This window comes from Sturnira hondurensis, unplaced genomic scaffold, assembly GCF_014824575.4.
Source record: "Sturnira hondurensis isolate 20B ecotype Veracruz unplaced genomic scaffold, ASM1482457v3 Scaffold0022566, whole genome shotgun sequence".
In the NCBI taxonomy this organism is placed as follows: Eukaryota; Metazoa; Chordata; class Mammalia; order Chiroptera; family Phyllostomidae; genus Sturnira; species Sturnira hondurensis.
In genome coordinates this window covers 9,315,790-9,335,356 of record NW_028095197.1, presented here as the reverse complement: position 1 = coordinate 9,335,356, position 19,567 = coordinate 9,315,790, and the positions used below count along the sequence as shown (strand labels likewise).

Here is a 19,567-nt window from a genome sequence, read left to right as displayed (position 1 = left end):
GGTGGGATTTCATAGGGGCTGCAGAGCTGGGGAGGGCCTGTGAGCAGGTGGGTAGGTGGGAGCTGTGTTCAGGGGGTTAGGTAGCAATGGTGGGCTGGGTGAATGGATCTCAAAGAATCATCTAAATTAATCTTTTTTATTAGAACTCCATTCTAACAGGAGGCCTGGGTTCTGAGCCCTTCAACCTCTTTTAATCTGAGAAGGTGGTGGTCTCTTTCAGAAATGCTTTCAGCTTTTTACCCCTTGATATCCTGACATAGACCCTAACTCCACCCGGGTCAGGGGAAGAGTTCCAAGTTGAAGCAAATGAGAACTAGAAGTCATCCTTTACTTCTTGGTGAGTGGCTGGGCTTCTGGTGTCCCTCCCTCTCCATACCTGTTCAAAGACTTCACGAACATAGAAGTGTCGGCTGAGGCTGGAGCTGTAGGAGTTGAGTTCTTTCAGTATGATTGCTGAGTACTCCATCACTTCTTGTGTCAAGAGGGCATGAAAGTATTCGTAACTGGAAGGTAGGTACAGGAGACCATCATCTAAGAAGGGCTCAGCTGAGCGTGGGAGACCCCAGCCCAAAGTCCAGCCCCTGACCCCAGACCTGGACTATAATTTGGCATTTACCTCTGCGCAGAGCTGCTGTCTGGGTTTCTTTTCTTTTTTTTTAAGATTTTATTTATCTATCTTTAGAGGGGAAGGGAAGGAGAGGAGAGAAATATCAATGTATGGTTGGCTCTCATGAGTCCCCTGCTGGGAACTGGCCTGCAACCCAGGCATGTGCCCTGACTGAGAATCGAACTGCGATAGTGTGGTTTGCAGGCCTGCGCTCAATCCACTGAGCTACACTGGCCAGGGTTCTGGGTTTCTTTTTACAATAACAGTCCTCGGCTTGTTTTTCTGACCATACAAGGACTGTTACTTTGTAGAATATTTAGAAAGTGCACATGAGAGTCTTCTCTGCTTGTTGTAACATGGGTTCCCGCTTCCTGCCCACAGCCCTAACTCTGTTCTTGAACTTCACCAATATTATCCCATCAAACCCTCTAATGCCTCGAGATCCAGACTTCTATCTGGTTCCCAGGTCCGCAGACCAAGTCTCAGGGGGTTACTTATCTGCCTTGAGACATAACTCTGAACCTAAGTGCTGCAAACAATCGGCAACACCATTTCTGTTCTGTGAGTGGTCCTCACAGAACTGGGAGTACAGAGGCACAGAGATGCAAGCCCATTCACAGAGGGCTGTTTTCAACATTGAAAAACTGGAACCATCCTTAAAAAGCTAATCCACTGGGGGGGGGTGGATAGTTAAATCATTATGAAGCAACCATGTTAATACATTCTACATGGTAATTTAAAATAGAAACATATTTGTAGTTATAAAACAATTTGCAGAGCATGACCCAACCTGTTTAAAAAACACTATATATCTATATACCTATGCATAGGATACATGCCCACAAAAAGAAGGAGTTGGGCAGGAATGAGGGGAAATTTTCTACATGTTTGTATTGGTTAACTTTTTCTTCTTTAACAAAAAGCATCTATTTTAAAGGTAGAGGAGGGCCCATGCTCTTGACCTTTGAACTACAGGGCCTTGAAACCTCCCTCCATAAACTTTTCTGATGAAAGTTCTCCCTGGAAGCTTCTGGTTAACTGACAGCAGAGCTGTAACGGACCACAACGTTCTCAAGTTGGAGTCGATATTTCATCCTGAGTTTGCTGGGAACGCCCCTGGGCTCCCCGGCAGGCAGCCTCTGACCTCGAATATGATGAATCCCAGGTCATCCCCCTCTGTCTTCTGGGCTCTGGTCTGCCTACCTGCATTTTATATTCTTCAGAAAATCTTTGGCCTTTTCCAGGTGAGACTTCAGGGTTGCCTCACTGCTCTGCTGTCTCAGTTGGTCCAACAGCTCATCAAGGAGGGCCTCCCGGGCCTGGCAGCCAACCCCAAAACAGGACAAAGCAGTTGGGAGCTACCAGGTCTCCAGAGACATGCAGAGACCCTGCCCCTGGAACTGGGGCCCAGGCACCGGGGGCTTTTTTTTTTTCTACAACAAGGACACTCCTCCAGGCCTCTGGGCTCCTGTTTCTGCCTGGAATGTTCTTCTCTGTCTACCTTACATCCCTAGAGACCCAGCTCAGATGGGACTCCTCGGGGACACATCCCTCACACCCACCTGGCCAAGCCACCTGCCCCTTGCTCTCACCAGTCACTCTGACATCAGATGCTGAGCACACACCCTCCACTTCCTAGACCCTGTGAAGGCAGTGGGGGTGGAGCCAGCTCACTGCCAAAGGCAGACGCTCTATGCCCTCAGTCTGTCTGTCTCTTGTACACACTCCCTTGCAGACACGTTTGGATCCAGGGACCCACTGTACAGCCCAGACCTGACTCAGGGAAATTTCTTCCATTCCCATCAAATCCCATGATCAGTGTGAGCCTCAATTTCCCCATCAGCTCAAGTTTTATAGCTAGCTTGAGGTTTTACATTTGAGATTAATTTTGTTCATGGTGTGAAGCATGGGGCCAGTTGTTTTTTTCTTTTTTGCACTTGAATCCTGGCTGAGGTCACAGGTCACCAAGCAGAGCCTTTGGGCAGCTGACAATCGGGGTGTGGCCCCTCCCTCCTCTCCATGGGGGCTGGCCTGGGGGCCGGGAGACACACCTGGTTCTCCAGGCTGTGCTTCTGGCGCTGCTGCTCCATCCGCTTCTGCAGCTCCAGCTCCTGCACGGACAGCACGCCCCGGTGGGCCTCCCACAGCTGCACGGCCTCCTGGAAGTAGCTGAAGAGGTCCAAGCTCTGCCACTCCGCCCGCTTCGCTAGGGCCTCAAAGGATTTCTGCAGTGGCAGAGCCCAGAGAAGGGGTCCTGAGGGCCAAGTGCCCCAGGGCGAGGGGCAAGGCCCCACTTACCGGGCTCCCTTCCTGAACAATGGAGGACTCATGTCTCCAAGGACTGGCCATTACTGCCTAGACACCATCCCTCAAGGTCATTTGAGCTTCACCTTGGCTCATGACCCTCCCTCCTCTGGGACAGCATTGCCAGTCAGCCCAAGGTCATACCCTTGGTCTGGCTTTCCCTGAATTCTCATGTGCACTTCTTCCTGACGGGAAGAAGACAGAGTTTGGGTTTAGAAGAAAGAGGAACCACCCTAGAAAGCGCCCAGGACTTTAGGTGGCTGCACCCGTCTTGGCCCTGGGGCATCTTTCCTTCTGTGGAGCTCCCTGACCCTCAACATCTGGGCCAGACCCACACTCTGCTAAATCCTCCCCCTTTAAATAACATGTGCCTTATGCTCTCATCAGTGTTAGGGGTCAGCAAACTTGGCCCGTGGGCTAAAGCGGTCCTCCATCCCTTTCGGTTTGGCCCTGGGAGCTAAGCACAGAGTTTATGTTGTTAAATGGCTGGGGCAAAAAAAAGAAGATATTTAATGATGTGAAAATTATATACAATCCAAACATCGGTATTTACAAAGAAAGTTTTCTTGAAATGCAGCCACACCCATTTGTTTCTGCGTTGCCTTGGGCTGCCTGTGTGTGATGGTAGCAGAGTGAGAATTTGTTACAGACCCATGACCACCCGCAGAGCCCAAAATACTCACTATCCGGTCCCTTGCAGAAACATTAGTGGACCCCGCTCCAGATTCTAAGCATTTTGGGGCAGGGGCTTACTGCTCCCGTGGCCCTTCTGCACCCAGGGGCTGGGGCACACTTGCTGCTGCAGACTGGTCCCACGGGGTCGGGTGTTGGTGGCAGGGTTGGGGGTGCGGATGGGAGTCAGGGGCAGAGCCTGGAGTGCTCAGCACATTGGGGCCCCTCTGAGGGGTTGGCCGTGGTGAGGGAAAAGGACTCCCTCAAGACGGGAAAGTTAGAGGCCCCTGGAATCCGGTTCTTCTCACGGCCCAGCACCCCGGGAGGCCCCTCCCTGCTCCCCGGTTGCACGGTCCCCGTCTACGCACGTCCAAGGACTCCAGCTCCTCTTCCGCCTTGCTCTGGAGCGCTTCCACCATCTGGAAGAAGGATGGGCTCACCACACTCTCCGCTTCCTCCTCAGTGAAGGCTTTCCAGTCCAGCAGCTGCGTCTGCAGGGGTCAAGGCAGAGCCTGGCTGAGGGTTGGTGGGGGCCTCACTTGCCTGGTCCTGCCCCCTGAGATCTGCTCCACCCTCCCGAGAACCTCAGGGAAAACCCTCACAGCAGTGGAGGTGGTTGTCGCTGTGGCCCGGCACTGTGTGCTGTCCCCTCCATCTCACTGAATGCACCCCCTGCCCCTAGGTGTTCTCATCAGCCCAGTTTTGACAGAGGAGGAAACCAAGGCTCAACAAAGTGCAGGGACTTGCTGACGGCCACACCCCTGGCACGTGATGGGGCCAGAACTGAGACCTGCCCTAGTGCAGACTGCCAGGCACAGGCCGCTGCCCTGCGTGGCCTTGGCACTGCTGCAGCTCAGACAGGCCCCCGCTTCCCACAGCTGAGCTGTGCTCGCTTGCAAGTGGCTCTCTGTATTAATAAAGCCTTGGTCTATGCATAAAATCTAAAATAACAAGCCTCCCCCAAACTAAAAATTTGTCTCTAGTTGTACTATTTCCAATGTTGATGAAGAGGAATACCAAGTGTCCTCTGTCAGGCTCAATGCACTCTTGGGGCACGTGAGGGCTTCGGCACACACGCAGCCCCCGAGGGTGCCAGACAAAGGGCAGTGAGAACGGGCTCGAGGCGTCAGCCCTCAGGGCCAAAGGGCCTGTGGGGCTCCAGCGGGGGTCCCAGGCAGCTGCAGGGTAGGGGAGGTGAGTGCCGGTGGGTTGGGGGGGACTCTCAGAGGACACAGGTTTATCTCCCTCTTATCCCTCCCCAGCTTTACTTCTGAGGTCTGATGCCCCTAAAGAGCCAGCTGAGAGACACGTGGCGGTCCCTATGGCCATAGAGCAAATGGACAGGGCCCCAGGTAGCCCCTGGGCCTTTTGCAAACTTGGGTCTTCTCATCTCTAAATGGGGCTGGCGACACCCACTCCACAGAACCTTGTGGGGCTCCAAGGACGGTGCCTGCAGGGGGCGGCACAGCCTGCAACAGCGACGGCACCTGGACTGTGCATCGCATGGTGAGGCACTCTGCTCACCTGGAGCCTGGGCAAAAGCTGGGCAGACATACAAGGGATGGCAGAGCAGGAGCCTCTGGGGTGGCAGGCGGGGCGCTCCAGGGCTCTGACCGCCACAGCTGGCAGGGGAGACCACCCTCAGATGATTGGGCTTTTTTGTTTGTTTGTTTTTGGTTTTTTTCATCTGAACAGTTTTACTACGGAGGCAGGGAGAGAAGGTGTTTTGACAGGATATTTCCTGTAGCCCAGAAAGCCAGGCATTGTCATTGAGGGGTTTTGTGGGCCAACACCCTGGCTCCCCTTCTTACGGAGGGGCGCGGGGCGAAGANGGCAGAGCAGGAGCCTCTGGGGTGGCAGGCGGGGTGCTCCAGGGCTCTGACCGCCACAGCTGGCAGGGGAGACCACCCTCAAAATAATTGGGCTTTTTTGTTTGTTTGTTTTTGGTTTTTTTCATCTGAACAGTTTTACTACGGAGGAAGGGAGAGAAGGTGTTTTGACAGGATATTTCCTGTAGCCCAGAAAGCCAGGCATTGTCATTGAGGGGTTTTGTGGGCCAACACCCTGGCTCCCCTTCTTACGGAGGGGCGCGGGGCGAAGAGAAAAGCTGTGGGTGGCAGCTGTGGCAGCACCAGTCACAGAAGCAAAGCATTGGAAATAACCCCCAGATACAACCGGCCTCGCTGAATGAGTAATGTCAAGTGCTGCACGTGATGCAGCATGTCAAGGGTGAAGTTGGAGGCAGCCAGAGAGTATAGAACTCTGTGAGATCAGGAAGGCTTCCTGGAGGAGGGAATTACTGGTGGGGACGGGAACAGGCAGAGGGAAGAGCTGCAGAATACTCACAGCCAGTGAAAGCCTGGGGGCGTGGGAGGAAGGAAGGCAGGGGATCCGGGCTAGAGAGAGGCAGGGACGAGGCTGGGACGGGCCAGGGAGGGGCCATCAGGCCAAGCCCTGTGCCCCGCTCCTCAGGCTTGCCCGAGGGAAGCCCACCTTGCACTTCTGCACATAGGCCAGGCACTCCTGCCAGATCTTCTCGTACTGTGAGCGGAGCCGCATCATGCAGTCGGTGTGGTAGGTGTCTCCGTGGGCAGAAACAAAACATGTCAGCTGCTCTTCCAGAGGAAGAGGGGAGATTAGAAACAGGAGTTTCCCCTTCACAAAGGGAAGTGTCTGCTGCCCAATTGAGTGCCTGAGTCAGGGCCGCTGAGCTCACCCAAATCCTCCTCACTATCTTGGCTCTGCAGGCCAGCTCTCCGAGATCCCTACCATTTCCTCCACCCCTGCACCTGTCTCCCCCAGGAGGAACTCGCCACCCACTCCTGAGTTTCCAACTCTCAGATGATGGACCCGCCCACTGAAAATGCTACAAAGCTGCCACTGGAACAGAGTTCTGGGGAGACCCGAGTGAAATCCCCCAAACCTCACTCACCAAGCTGCTTATTCAGGGAGTTGAAAACAGAATACCACTCAGCCAGCTGATCTTGGGTGTAATTGGGGGGCAGAAGGTCACTGGGGAAGGAAGGTGTGACAAGTAAGCCACGCTGAAATAAAAGGTTCCCTTGTCACAGTCGGTTCTGTGTTCCAGGAACGCGCTCCAGAGGTAGAACTCTCTGTGCAGACACTGAAGAAACAGCGTGAGCACGCACCCCATGACAAGGCCTATTCACATGAATGAGCCCGTCACTTGGACAGTAAAAGCAAATTTTCCTAATGGGAGAAGACAAACAGCTTGCATCGCTTGACCAAAGAAGCCACTTCAAGGAACCTAATCTGAGGTAACAGTATAAAATGTATACAAAGTCACACATTAAGATAGTCACTTAACATTACTGTTTATAAACAGAAAAACAAATGCCAACCACCTTATCTACCAACAGAGAATTATCTAAAGTACAGTGAATCCTCTCGTGAAGTCATTTAAAAAGTGTGGCAGATGCAGAAGTGGCCAAATACCATTGGCTCCCCCCATGAGGAGGTGGGTCTGCTTCTCCACTGGGCTCAGCCAATGGGACATTAGCACAGGGGACACGGCTGAGGCTGGGAAAGGCGTGAGCACTCCCCTGCCCTCTCTGGTTGCAGGGAGATCTTGTGCCACCCTCACCAGGCCTGTGAGCCCGGCTCAGCCTCCTGGAGGCAAGGAGAGCACGTGCAGAGAGGGACCGCAGAGGCTCTGGACGTGGGAGGGAGGCCGTCCTTGAGGACCCGTCCCCCAGCCCAGCCATCTCAGACCAGAGGAACTGCCTAGCACACCCACAGAGTTGGGAGAGGCAAGAAATGGCTGTCGTTTTCAGCCACTAAATTGGGGTGGTGTTTAATAATATGAAAAGGTGTAGATGACTAAAGGGACCATATGATTTATTGTCCAAACCAGGATACTTTTGACAGTGAAGGGGGGGTGCTATTAATGATGCCAGGACAGGATGGTTGTGGGCAGTAAAGAGCAAAAGGAGGGTACGGGAGGGCGCCCTGCACAACCTCAGGCCTACACATCACACCGCAGCGTGCCACGAGGTGCCCCGGGTTGGGTCCTGGAACGGAAAACGGGCATCAGGGGAAGAACGTAAACCTGAAGAAGTCAGGGGTTTAGTTAACAGGAGGGAAGGCGTCAAAGTGATTCCTTAGCTGTGACACAAACAGCCCCGATGGGGGGCAGCCTGAGACAACATAGCAAGGGGCCCACAGGAATGCCGTGGGCTGTCTTTGTAGCCTTTCTATAAATCTCACACTACTCCAAAGTGCAAATGTAACTGAAAAATTGTTTTTGAATTATATGTCCATATGCTTATTGGGTCCAAGAAAACCCATGGGGGTTCCTCCTGGACTTGGGACAGGTCCCTCTTGGGGCCCCAGGAGCCTTAGCAACACGCTCCACCTCACTGCCCACAGACCTGCAGAGGGGCAGCCTGTGAGCACAGGGACGGGAGAGGTGCGGACGGAGCAGGGTCGTGGATGCCTGGCACTGGCTTTTGCTCAGTTTAACACACAGGGGCTCAGGGCAGAAATGAGTGCAGCTATGGAAAACAGCAAAAGCACTTTTCCTTGCACTGGGGTTTTTATCCACCTTGTTAATGTTACACCTGCATGGAAATGTGGCTGCCCATGGAGTGGGAGGCACCAGCCATGGGGGCGGCCATGTGGGGCTCTGTTCACATCCTAGCAGACCCTAGGCTCTGTGTGGTGAGTCCCAGGAACACAGGGGTGGGAGGGGCCAGGGGAGACTTCAAGTGTCTCCAGGCTGCGGGGCCACACAGGCTCCATCCTGCTGCTGAGCGTGGATGCTAGGACTCGCCGAGCAGTGGGCTTCCAGGGTCTTGACCACTCAGTGTATCTCCCCCTACACAGCTTATTGGGGGGTTGGGACTGGCCAGAACCAGGTGGGTGTGTGTGTGTGCATAGCCTTTCACGGGCTCCATGTCTGATGGCAGCAGTCTCCTCACTGACCCTGTGGCTTCCAGCTTCAGTCTCTCCAGTTCACCCTCCAAACTGCTGAGCTGATGAAGCCACACTGCTCCCCACTGCCCTCAGGACAAGTCAGAGCGCTTAGCCTGCCCCTTTCTCCCCACCACTGTCCTCCCACCTCACCCCTTGCCACTGACCCCTTCCAAACTCTGGCACAGTCACACTAAACTTCTCTCTTGTTGCCCTGGGGGCTGGAACAGCCCATTGCATGAGCCCAGGCAGCCAGCCCAGGGCCAAAGAACCAGGTCACAGCCTGGTCTGTAGGATGCTGCAGGGGAAACGTCCATGCTGGGGATGGGGACCCTGCCTGCCTCTCCTGCGGCCCCCCAGAGGCACCCCTCCCCGTGGACCTGTCCCGCTGTACCAGATGGTGCAGACATGCTTCAGCCGCTTTTTCTGCAGGGCTTTCTGGTTCTTCAGCAGGCTCTCCAGCTCTTTCTTCACCCCTAGAGGAGCCTGGATCCTCTCACTGGCCATGAACTCACTGTGTGTCCAGACGTGTTGGCATCATGGAGAAAAGAGGGGAAGCAAGGTGGGCGGGAGAGGAGATGAGGCCCGTGGTAAGAACATCCAGAAGCCCAGCATGCTTACACACTCCCAGCCCCTCCTCCCACCTTGGGCCTCTGGGACACTGAGAAATGAAGGGAAGGTGTGGGGGAGAAGAGCCGAGGGACCCACAGCGAGTCTCCAGCACTGAGAGCATGGGGCCAGCAGGCGCAGATCTAGGTGAGGGTCCTGACTGCCACCTGCCAGCTCTGGGGCCTTAGGCAAGTCACTCCAGAGGAATCTGTTTCCTCTTCTGCAGTGGAGCAAATGATGACAGAGACCCAGCAAGGTGTTGCAAGCCAAGCGCCCCTAGCACCATGCCTGACTGATGGGAAATGCCTAGGAAATGTCAGCTCCTGCCATCACTGTTGGTGACTATCGGCATTTGTACCAACCTCCCAGGCCCAGACCTGACACTTGTCATGCAGCACCATATTGACCATCGCTGAAACCCTATCACTGGTCCACCATGGTGCCAGCTTTGCACAAAGAGAGAAGGGCTCCATATGTTCAAGTGCTAGATCAAGGTCACAAGGAAAGTATAGGTGGAGCCAGGTCTCAGTGCACTTTCCTTCACCCTCAGTGTCAGACTCTGGTGCTCTCCATCTGGAAATGCAGACGAACAGATGGGCCTCCCACCCCGAGACCCACAATGCAGATGGACAGACACACTTTGGTGTCCTCAGGCATCTTGGCCCGAGGTGTCGTTTTCTTTGCAAAAGAAAGCCTTGCTTGTTGGCCCAAAGCTCCAGGACCCCCGTGTCAGTATTAACAAAGCGCCACCTGGCAGAGAAGCAGGGAGATGGGCCCTCTCTTCCCTTGCCCTCCCACGGGGGAAATTTCCCACTGCAGGGAGGGAGGTATCGAAGACAACGAATAGCCTTCGTTTTGGGCCCAGTGACCCAGGGCTACGTGTAATGGTAAGAGACATAATGGGGCAGACAGCCAGACCAGTGTTTCCAAACAGTTTGTACCGCTCTCAGAAATCTACACGTGCCATGTGGGTCTAAAAAAGCCTGGGAGAAAATATGCCAAAATATCAGCTGTGTTCCTCACTGTGGTGAAGGACTAGTGGTGATTTTAAACTGCATCTATATTTTTTGCTCTATTCTTACTTTTTAAGAAAATGAGCACATACTACTTTTACCACCAGAAAAACAACACCACTTTCAAGTGATGTCACAGAGGGAGGGAGAATGCCACCCCGCTGCCCACCGGCTGGTCAGGGGAACTGGGGCAAGGGCAAGGGCGGTGTGGGCGGCCACAGACCTGAAGGTCTGCATCAGGGCACCCTTCTTGAGATCCTTCCAGGTATTGATCAGGTCCTGCCAGCGGTAGCGGCTCTCAAGCTCCTGCTTCAGCGTGGCTTCCATCAGGTTGACGGACAGCTGCGCGATGGCCCTCCGGTTGCCCAGCAGGGCGTGGTTCATGACCTGCAGTCACAGGCAGGCAGGCAGGCTCTAGATGGGTGGGGGGGCTCTCGAAGGTCAGAACAAGGCCCAGACCCTTGTTGGGTAGGGGTGCTGGGAGGCTGGAGAAGGAGGAGGTCCTGGGGCCCGGTGGGGCCGTGGCCAAGCAGGGGGTGCCGTGTCTGAGGAGTACTGAGGGCCACTGCGCACTCAGAGAAGCTGCCTGGGGCTCCGCAGCCATGGACGGTGACCATGTGAGCTTCCACTGTGCTCCAAAGGCACTTCAGGCTGTTCGTTACAGACACTGATCTGGGTTCCGTGGAGTTAGGCACTCCAGTGGGCTCTCAGTGTTTAACTGTTTTTTGTGTTGTTTTAAATAAATTTGCCCCAAAGCAGAGTGCTCACACCATCAGGGACAAGCCGCTCACGGTAGAGATGAGAACCAGAGGAGGCCGGAGCTGGGACACTCCTGGGCACCCCCGGCATGGCAATGGGGGGAGGATTCCTCATGTGTGTCACCGCTATGCCACTCAGTATCCAGCTGCCGTCACTGAGAGCAGCCTCTCCCATCCCCCAGGGACTATGGCATCTAAAAATGTCTCTCTACACATCCTAAAGCCCTGGAGGCACTTCCCTGGGGCAGGGCTGAGGACCTGCCAAGCACTGTGGGCAGAACTTCCTGTGACCCCTGTCGGAACCTGAGGTCTGACACAGCTGTCCCTCCTGGCACTGGTAAGTACCTCCTGAACCTCCCATTCTACAGCTGTAATATGAAGATATTGACAGCATAGGGGATTTGTGAAATTAAACGAAATACATGTGCCTACAGCAAGCAGAATTTGCCAGTTGTTTTAATGAGTGAAATAAATATCAGAAAGTGAGTCACTGGCACAAAACCAGGATACTGCTAATTCCTACTCCCCTCATGGATCAAACGGATACAAGTTAGGAACACTTGCCTGTCTCAAAATGAGAGCCGCTGTTGCGGGGGGCCCTGTTTTATCATCTTTCCAACAAGTACTGGGGGTTTAGTGCTATTGTCCCTATTTTATGGACAGTGAGTTCCAGGGGGAGGGCCTGAGTTGTTTCAGGAGCTTCCAGGTCTGGGAGGGGAGAGGGGCGGCAGTGCTCGCTCCCTGTCTGTGCTTTGTCCAGGACCCAAGGCACAGACCTGGGCTGGAGCCCGTGTGATGCTGAACGCTGTACCCCCTTCGGCATCATCTGGCTGCTCAGCTTTCTGCTCAGAAGCTGGAAACTCATGAAAGCAAAATGCGCCTCTGAGTGGCCAGAAGAAGTGTCCTTTCATGCAGTGGAGAAGTCAGACTTTACCGACCTGGGAGGGGTCAAGAACAGCAGCTGGGGGAGGCGTGGGTGTGGACAGGGAAGCACTGGGGACAGAGCTTGGGGCAGGCACGGTTCAGCCTCAGGCTCTGATGGCCGGCAGGAGAAAAGGCAAGAACAGGCAGAAAAACTAGGCCAACAAAGCAGGCTGGGGTCACCCACAAGGGCGCAGACCACTCTGGGACAGTGACAGCTTTCGGGCGGTGCCTCCCTGTGCAGCACCTGTGGCACCCCACGTGGTGGCTGAGTCAGGGCCCAGCAGGTGCTGGCAAAATCGCCAGTGCTCAAAACAATGACCCTGCGTTAGGTGTGCTGGGGTTAAGACAGCAGGGAAGCATGCAATGAACTTCAGACAGACTGTTACTGAACATACTTAACTAAGGCCCTGGTTCTGAACCTAAGTGGCCGCCCTGAGTCACCTGGAAATCCCACCTGTGAGAAACCCTTCATTCCTGAGACACCAGGCTCTGGGGTCCCTGGAGCCCTGGCCCCCTCTTCCGTGGGCTGGTCCCCTGCACACAAAACCCACTCACCATGGCTTCTTTGTTCATCAGCCTGTACACGTCGGGCTGCATGAGGTAGGACGTTTTCTGTATGATTTCCACATACTTCTTCAACACGCTTTTCAGCTGGAAAAGACCAGATGCCATAGTTAGTGACTCTCTTTCCTCCCGGAGAACTACAAGGAAACAGATGGCGCTTTGCACATGTGGAAACCACCGAGAGCCCTTCGGGGGGCCAACTCACTCTGTCTACCCGGGAGAACTCAACCAAGTAGAGCGCCTCATCCAGCTCCTTAATCCCCTGCTTCTGGAGCAGGAACTTCTTGGCCACCTGGTCCCACAGGTCCAACAGAGTCTGTGCCGAGGAGTCTGGGTCAGGCTGGGGGAACGGAGGGCAGGGCGGGACGGAAGGACCAGGGTGGGGCGGGCCGACCCATGCACGAGGGGACCCCTACTTGGATATTGTAGTCCTCAAGGTTGTCGTTCTCCATCTTTTTGAAGAGACAGTTGATGTCTTCCTTGAACTCAGTCAGCTTTTTTAAAAGAAGCGCTCCTGGCTCCAAGACGAGAGTCTCCATTTCCTAAAGCAGGCCAGGAGGGCGATGGGGGTGGCGTCCACAGCCTCGGCCGCAGGAAGCCCCTCCCCACATAATGCGTAAATGTCAGCCGTGGTCCTGCCTCAGAAATCATAATCATTCCCTAAACCTGCGAGTTAAGATTTACCAATCAGCTCACAGCCAGAGCTCAGGGGCAGCTGAGATGCAGGGCACGTGCCAGGCGCTCTGCTCTGTGCTGAGCCAAGCCCTTGTCCTCAGACGCGCTGGGTCCTCATCCCAGTCTGTGAGGTGGGTGCTGGCATTTGGCGAGGCCCACGGTTGGGGCTCAACAAATATTCATCAAAGAAGTGGCTGATAAAGAATTCCGAGTTCACTGCAGACGAGGCAACTAAGGCTCAGTTGTGTGGTACAGCCGAAGCTGACCAAAGCCACAGAGCTCATGGGTGAGACAGAGCTCCCGTCCACATTAGGAGAGCGACAAGCTTCCTGGGGGAGCGCCTTATTGATACTTCGGGTGCCGAGCCAGCTCACTGCTCTAGGAGAACGACCGGACTCAGAGAAACCTCGGGGAGAAAGTGGTGACCACAGTCTGCGGCTCGGAGAGGACCCGGAAGGGCCAAGAAGGGTGTTGACTAGGGAATCTTCTGGGACCTGTGTGGCTAGGGAGGAGGTCTCTGAAGAGGGACAGGGAGCCAAGCAAGGGCAGCACCGAAGAGCCAGGCAACATCAGGGCATCTGCGGAGGGTCAGGCTGTGTGGCCCCTCATGTGTGGGACTGAGCAGACACCAAAGTCTGGGTTGTGACCTCAAACCTGGAGTGCACTTCCCACTTGGCCCCTTATGTGCCAAATCAGATATAGGGAGCCCTTGGCTCCCCTGTAAAATGGGAATAATAACAGAGCCTGACTTACAGTGCCGTGTCATAACGAGTACTTGTCACGAGCCACTGAAACACGGCTACAATGCTACTGTCAGCAGCAAGGTGAGCCACTGAGAACCTCAGAGCTGGGGGGAAGCTCAGGCGGGGCGGTGACAAACCTGCCTTTGGAATGGCCCGGGGACAGAAGGAGAGCAAAAGCAAGGGTTCTCACCATCCCGATCTCAGCAATCTCCTCCTTAAAACTCTGCAGAGCGCTCTCGAAGGCCTTGCTCTTGTAGTCTCCCTGAAGGCTGACAGTGCTGGCCCTCTCAGGCACTGGAGGAGAATGAAAGAGGTGATGAGGCTGCACGCGGAGCCCCAAGGCCGGGGGACAGCACCCAGGAAAAGGCAGCAGGGCAGAAAGTGCCCTGGTTCAGGAGACGGTCCCGAAGCCCAGCCAGCAGAGTCAGTCTTATGAAAAAAGAGAAGAGAGGAAGGCGACCCATGAGTACTGTAGGAAATGACATCTCACCCATCCAGTTAAATGCTGGCAAAGAGTTCCAAAATGGGCCCTGAGTGGTGTGGCTCATTGGGTTGGGTGTCATCCCACAAGCCAAAAGGTCACCAGTTCCATTCCTGGGGTCAGGGCCCACGCCTGGTTGTGGGCCAGGTCCCAGGTTGGGGGCACGCAAGAGGCAACCAATGGATGTCTCTCCCCCACATGTGTATGTCGCCCTCCCCCACTTCCCTCTCTCTACAACTGAATACAGCTTTAAAATAACAAAGTTCCAAAATGGCATGTGTTTAATGGGACCATATATGTTTTTTAAAAGGGTTTCTAGAAGGAAATGCAAACACAAATAAGAACAAGCAACATTTGCACAGCACTTCACGAGTACCAGGCATTGTTCTCAGTCACTCATTGGTCTTGTTTTTTAAGTAGGGACCCTCGGGCGTGGCGGTTAAAGAACGAAGGCCATCGGTGGCTGAGCAGGGACTTGGAGGTGCGCCCCTGCTCCAGCGTTGGACATCTCCCTCAGCTCTGCTGTCCCCAGAACCCAGGCGGGAAGCAGGACACCACAGGTGTGATTTCACAGGGGTGGGCACTCTAGAGAGCAAATGGGTGCTATCGTAGAGGGGAGTTCTAACTGCATGACCACCTCTTTCCTTCGTTTTCCTATAGTGAGCGTGTATTACTTGTTCAATCATAAAGAAAACAAGCTGCCATAATGGGGTAAAGTCAACCAAGACATTGTGGTATGAAGGAAGAAAAGGTGGACTCATAAATTTCATTGGGGAATCGCAGTCAAGTCAGCAACATCCTTTATGAACTATTTTTATCAGAAAATATTTAGAGTGCGGGCAGTCACTCCCTCCTCTGCCAGCTCCCTGCACTGGGAGAAGGCCTGGGGAAAAGCACCCAGGAGAGGGGACCCTGGAGAGAGAACCCAGGGGAGAGGGAGCAGGGGAGAAGGCCCAGGGTAGAAGGCTTTAGGGAGAGGGCTCAGAGGAGAGGCACAGGGGAGAGATCCCATAAAGAAAGAGCAGGGGAGAAGGCCCAGAGGAGAAGGCCTAGGTCAGGGGAAGGGGCTCAGGAGAGAGGGCCCAGGGGAGAGCACCCAGGGGAGAGCACCCGGGGACAGGGCACAAGGGAGGTCACCGATGGTGTCCATGAGGCTCCGGACTTCGAGGGCATCGATGGAACTCTCACTCTCTTGAGTTTTTTCCTTCTTGGTAATTTTCTTTTCCCTGAGGCAGTAGCAGATAAGAACAATAAAACCCCAATCCCCTCAGCCTTAGGGAAGCTTGACACTGGGGAGTCTATAGGTGGTCCCTGGACTTGGTCTACAGCCTGATCTGCAGTCTGGGCTCGAGTCCCCAGTGGGTTTGCCCATCTGTAGGTAGTTCAGGGTGCTGAGGGTCGAGCTTTCCCCGGGAAAAGTTGAAGGTCAGATCAGAGCCGTGATCTTCACTCAGAACTGGGTCACCCCTGCACCAAAGCGGGTAAAAGGGGAAACAGGGCTGGTAGAGGACTGAGTTCCTGCCCCAGTGTCCCAGGCCAGAGAGGGTTTAGGCTTTTCAGAGCCTGAGGGCAGAAGGGAAGCCCAGCTTCTGCTAGTTCTCCAAACACCCCATGAGGGAGATGAAACCTTGGCTTTCCTTTTCTTTCCTTTTTTCTGACTTGAGGGGTCGCAGCTCAGGGAGCTAAAATGGCATGCTCAGGAATCTCAAGTTCAGCTTCTGAACTTGGAAGTTCAGAAGGAACTCCTGATCTCCCTGCTCCGACTTCATCTGTTTCCATCTCAGTAAATGGCACCTCTGCCCCCCATCCAAGCGCTCAGGCCAGAGACCTAGGACTCAGAGGGCATCTCCCCTCCAATCCAGTCCATCACCTGGTCCAAGGGCTCTGCCTCCGAAGCACATCTGAAGTTGCCCTGTTCTCCCTCTCACAGCCCCACCAAGCTAACATAGACCGCTGCGGCCTCCTCCCTGCCTCTTCCTTGCAGCTCCGCAGAGTCTGCACACAGCTCCCTGAAAACCTTAAAAACGCACATCAGCTGCTCACTCTAGTAATGTCCAAAATACTGACTGTGGCCTGAAAGCCTCTCCTAGCCTCATCTCCCTCTCCCCAGGTCCACCGGCTTCTTCAGCCATCTGGAGTGGACCCAGCCCATCCTGCCTCAGAGCCTTGCCCCACACTTCCTTTCCCTTAACCTCCCACCTCAGCCAAGGCCCTCCTCAGAGAGCATTCCAGACACCTGTCCTACCACCCCATCCTCTGTGCGCCAGGGCCTTCCCATGCCTGGGGAGAACGGCTTATTCATTTACTATAGAGGCCTGAAATTCCAGGAGGGTGGGATCCCGGTGCCTGGTACCTGGCCCTTGGAAGAAGGGAAGGAGAAGCAAACTACCGTCCAAAGTAGGTGTTATTAACTTCCTGGGACTTTATTCCTACCCATCTTGTGTGAGCTCTTTTTGAGGTTTTGAAAGCTCTGATGTCCCCCCGCCCCACCCCCATGCATGGCAGTGTGGCCTGGATGGCAGGACCTACCTGTAGAGGACGGGGTTTTCTGTGACCCAGTCATTGGGCAGGCTGTGCACCCACTTCTGCTGCCGAGAAGACATCATCTCCCCCTCAGGAATATCCCCCTTCTTCATCAAGGGCTTGCTCCCATCCTTTCGGGACACGGAAGGCTCTGCATTCTGCTTCCTGGAGGCTGCCAGGGAGTGGACCAGCTGTACCTGATCCAGTGTGGGGGAGGGGTCAGAGCACAGACTCCCCAGCACCCTCAGGCTGACCCTGTGGTCTCAGAAGGTCAAGTGGAAACCTGCCAGTAGGAAGGTGCTTTGCAGGGCACACCTCATACAGGAGGGCTCTCTGCTCCCCATTATAGCCATTCAACCACATCAAGGAAGACATCTTTTAAGAGGTGTTAATGAAGACCAAGATGTTCATCTCAGCATTTTGTATAATCACGAGGACCTGGAAACACAGACCTGTCCAGTAATAGGGGATTGGTTGAGGGGACATCACAGGTCCCTTCAGTGGAACACCAGGCTTTTGTTAAAAGTGAGACTTAGAAAGAATTGCCTGTGACATGGGAAAATGCTTATGATAAAACATATCAATGAAAAGCATACATTAAAACTTATTTAAAAAGTATGCAGTGTGATCTCAAAATTTAAGTGCAGAGAAAAGCGACCAAACATTCTGGCGGGGCAGGAGGGAGGAGAGCTCTCTGAAAGGCACAGAAAAGGGCCCGACATCGAGGACGTGGCGCTGCTCCCCGGATAGGATGAGTGATTTGCTCTCTGTCTCTCTCTCCTCTTTTCATCTCCCAGGCTTCTATAGAGAGCATTATCTAGGGTTCAAATCCCTTTTAAATAAGCGGTAGGGAACTTCAGAGGGCATGTTCCAGTCTGTGTATTTCTTTTAAGCTACCATTTTGTCTGTGCAGTTTTCTGCAGATGACAAGAATTCCAGCACCTGTGTGGCTGTCAAAAGGGTTCCTTGAACACATTACAGGAAGACCTACATCGACCAGGCAGCCGCTGAATGTCCTGAAGGACACGAATGGCCCCTGACACGGGGAGGGTCTCTGAGGCGCTCTTAACAGGGAAAAGCAGGTTTCAAAACGCGAGGCTAGAATCAAACCCAGGTTTCGAACAGAAAAAATAGAAATGCTTTCACACAGAGGAAAAAGACCCGGGACATCCAATGGTTAATTCTGGCTATTTCTGAGTAATTTAAAGCTTTTAATTTAAATGTTCTAATGTCCAACAACAGACATTCTAATTTTATATTCCTGCATTTTAAGAACACATAAGAGTTATTTTTAAAATGAAATTTATTTTCCAAGTCCTTATTTCATTAGATTCCCAGGCAAGGAGGACTTCATTCAGATGGAGGGAAGTTTGGAGGGGAGGAGAGGGGAGTTTGGGGAACACAGGGAAGTGTTCGGGGAGCAGAAAAAAGGGCGACAAAGGGGCAGGTCTACCTCAGCCTCGAAGATCTGCTGGTAGACTGTCCCGCTGGGGACCCGGGTCACCTTCCCCACTGTGGACATCTTGGCCGCTGGCTGGACGTCCCTGCCGGGAACCAGTGGTCGGAGAATCACTTCTGGGATTTGCTCTCCTGAAGACCGGACGTTGAGAGAGAGGGCGAGTTCCCTCCAGGGGACCCGACCCCACAGGTGGGGCGGGACTGAGCCTCCACCACTGAGCCCTAGGAGACTGCGTGGGCCCTTCTCCACCCGCAGCGTTTTGAAACAAACAGAAGGGAGGGGGCGAGGAAGCAGGCAGATACACTTCAGGCAAAGGCTGAACTCGCAGGGAAAGCGGGCTCTCCCAGGCGCGCCGCACGAAAATCCCAGAGGGACTTCGGGGTTAAGAATAAGAAATGATTATTGTTTCATGCTCTACTCTCCCAAGGTCTTTTGGGAAAAGTCGTCGCCCGCAAGGTGTCAGCTGGGATTTCAAACCGACCTTGAACCCCCACCCCAGTGGACACAGGGAGGGGGTTAAGGGAGGGAGCTGCGGGACGCCAGCCAGGCTAATTAGGCGCCTACTGCGTGCTGAGAAGATCCAGCAGGCGCCTCTGAAGCCCCATCCCACCCACCCCTCCCCCAGCCCACCGAGGAGGGGGAGCAGGCCCTGGACATCCACCCCTTCTGGGCCCGGCCAAGTAGAGGGGGACCCAGAGCCCATTGGAGTTGCCTCACCTCAACTTCAGAAAGCACCACACAAGTCAGCTAGGGCCTGCCCAGCCTCTGGCTACAGGACACACGGCGTCTCCCAGGCAACAGCGGAGGAGCGGCCCCGCCGGCCCCGCCCTCACTTCCTCTCTTCCTAGGGAGGGGGTTGCCCTTAGTAACGGCAGCACCCCTTGTGGAGGAGTAGCGAAACTCTTAGCCAAGCCCTTCTCTCCAAGCCAGTTTCTCCTCTCCACAGGGGTACCCCAAGGCTGTCTGGAGGGCCCAGGGCAGCACACCAAATGTTCTCAAAACTAGCTCTGAGCCCGGAGATGTAGCTCTGAGCCCTTAACTATGGTCAAGAAAGTCCGACCCATCTTCTTCACCTTGGTGAAAGCCAGCCTCTGCTGGGAAGCAGCACAGAGCAGTGCTGGGCTGTGAGTGAGAAGAGGAAAGCACCTCTAAAAGAGATCACCTCCTTCTTCTGTGTAGAAGTGGTAACGGGCTCTACATTTAGGCCTCAGGGCTTGAATGGATTTATAAGAAAAAGGCTAATTGGGATGATTCTTTGAGCTCCATTCACCCAGCCCACCTCTGCCACCTAACCCCCTGAACA

At 54.2% G+C, this 19,567-nt stretch overlaps 1 protein-coding gene across 2 annotated transcripts in view; it reads right to left on the bottom strand.

Annotated features, from left to right (window-relative positions):
* Positions 1-19,567, bottom strand: part of CCDC180 (coiled-coil domain containing 180) — a 49,238-nt gene extending 29,671 nt beyond the window's left edge. Inside the window, exons 1-16 of one of the 2 annotated variants that reach the window (XM_037035870.1) lie at positions 18,982-19,567; positions 18,259-18,349; positions 16,812-17,002; positions 15,420-15,508; positions 13,992-14,095; positions 12,800-12,925; positions 12,589-12,723; positions 12,375-12,470; positions 10,361-10,524; positions 8,910-9,029; positions 6,516-6,595; positions 6,077-6,165; positions 3,952-4,074; positions 2,659-2,832; positions 1,811-1,926; positions 377-503 (exon numbers count right to left, since the gene is read on the bottom strand). In XM_037035870.1, the coding sequence (XP_036891765.1) occupies positions 377-503; positions 1,811-1,926; positions 2,659-2,832; positions 3,952-4,074; positions 6,077-6,165; positions 6,516-6,595; positions 8,910-9,029; positions 10,361-10,524; positions 12,375-12,470; positions 12,589-12,723; positions 12,800-12,925; positions 13,992-14,095; positions 15,420-15,508; positions 16,812-17,002; positions 18,259-18,327 (1,803 nt within the window). In that variant the 5' untranslated portion in view covers positions 18,328-18,349; positions 18,982-19,567. The remainder of the gene's footprint in view (positions 1-376; positions 504-1,810; positions 1,927-2,658; positions 2,833-3,951; positions 4,075-6,076; positions 6,166-6,515; positions 6,596-8,909; positions 9,030-10,360; positions 10,525-12,374; positions 12,471-12,588; positions 12,724-12,799; positions 12,926-13,991; positions 14,096-15,419; positions 15,509-16,811; positions 17,003-18,258; positions 18,350-18,981) is intronic. The other variant, XM_037035871.1, reaches the window with a different exon arrangement.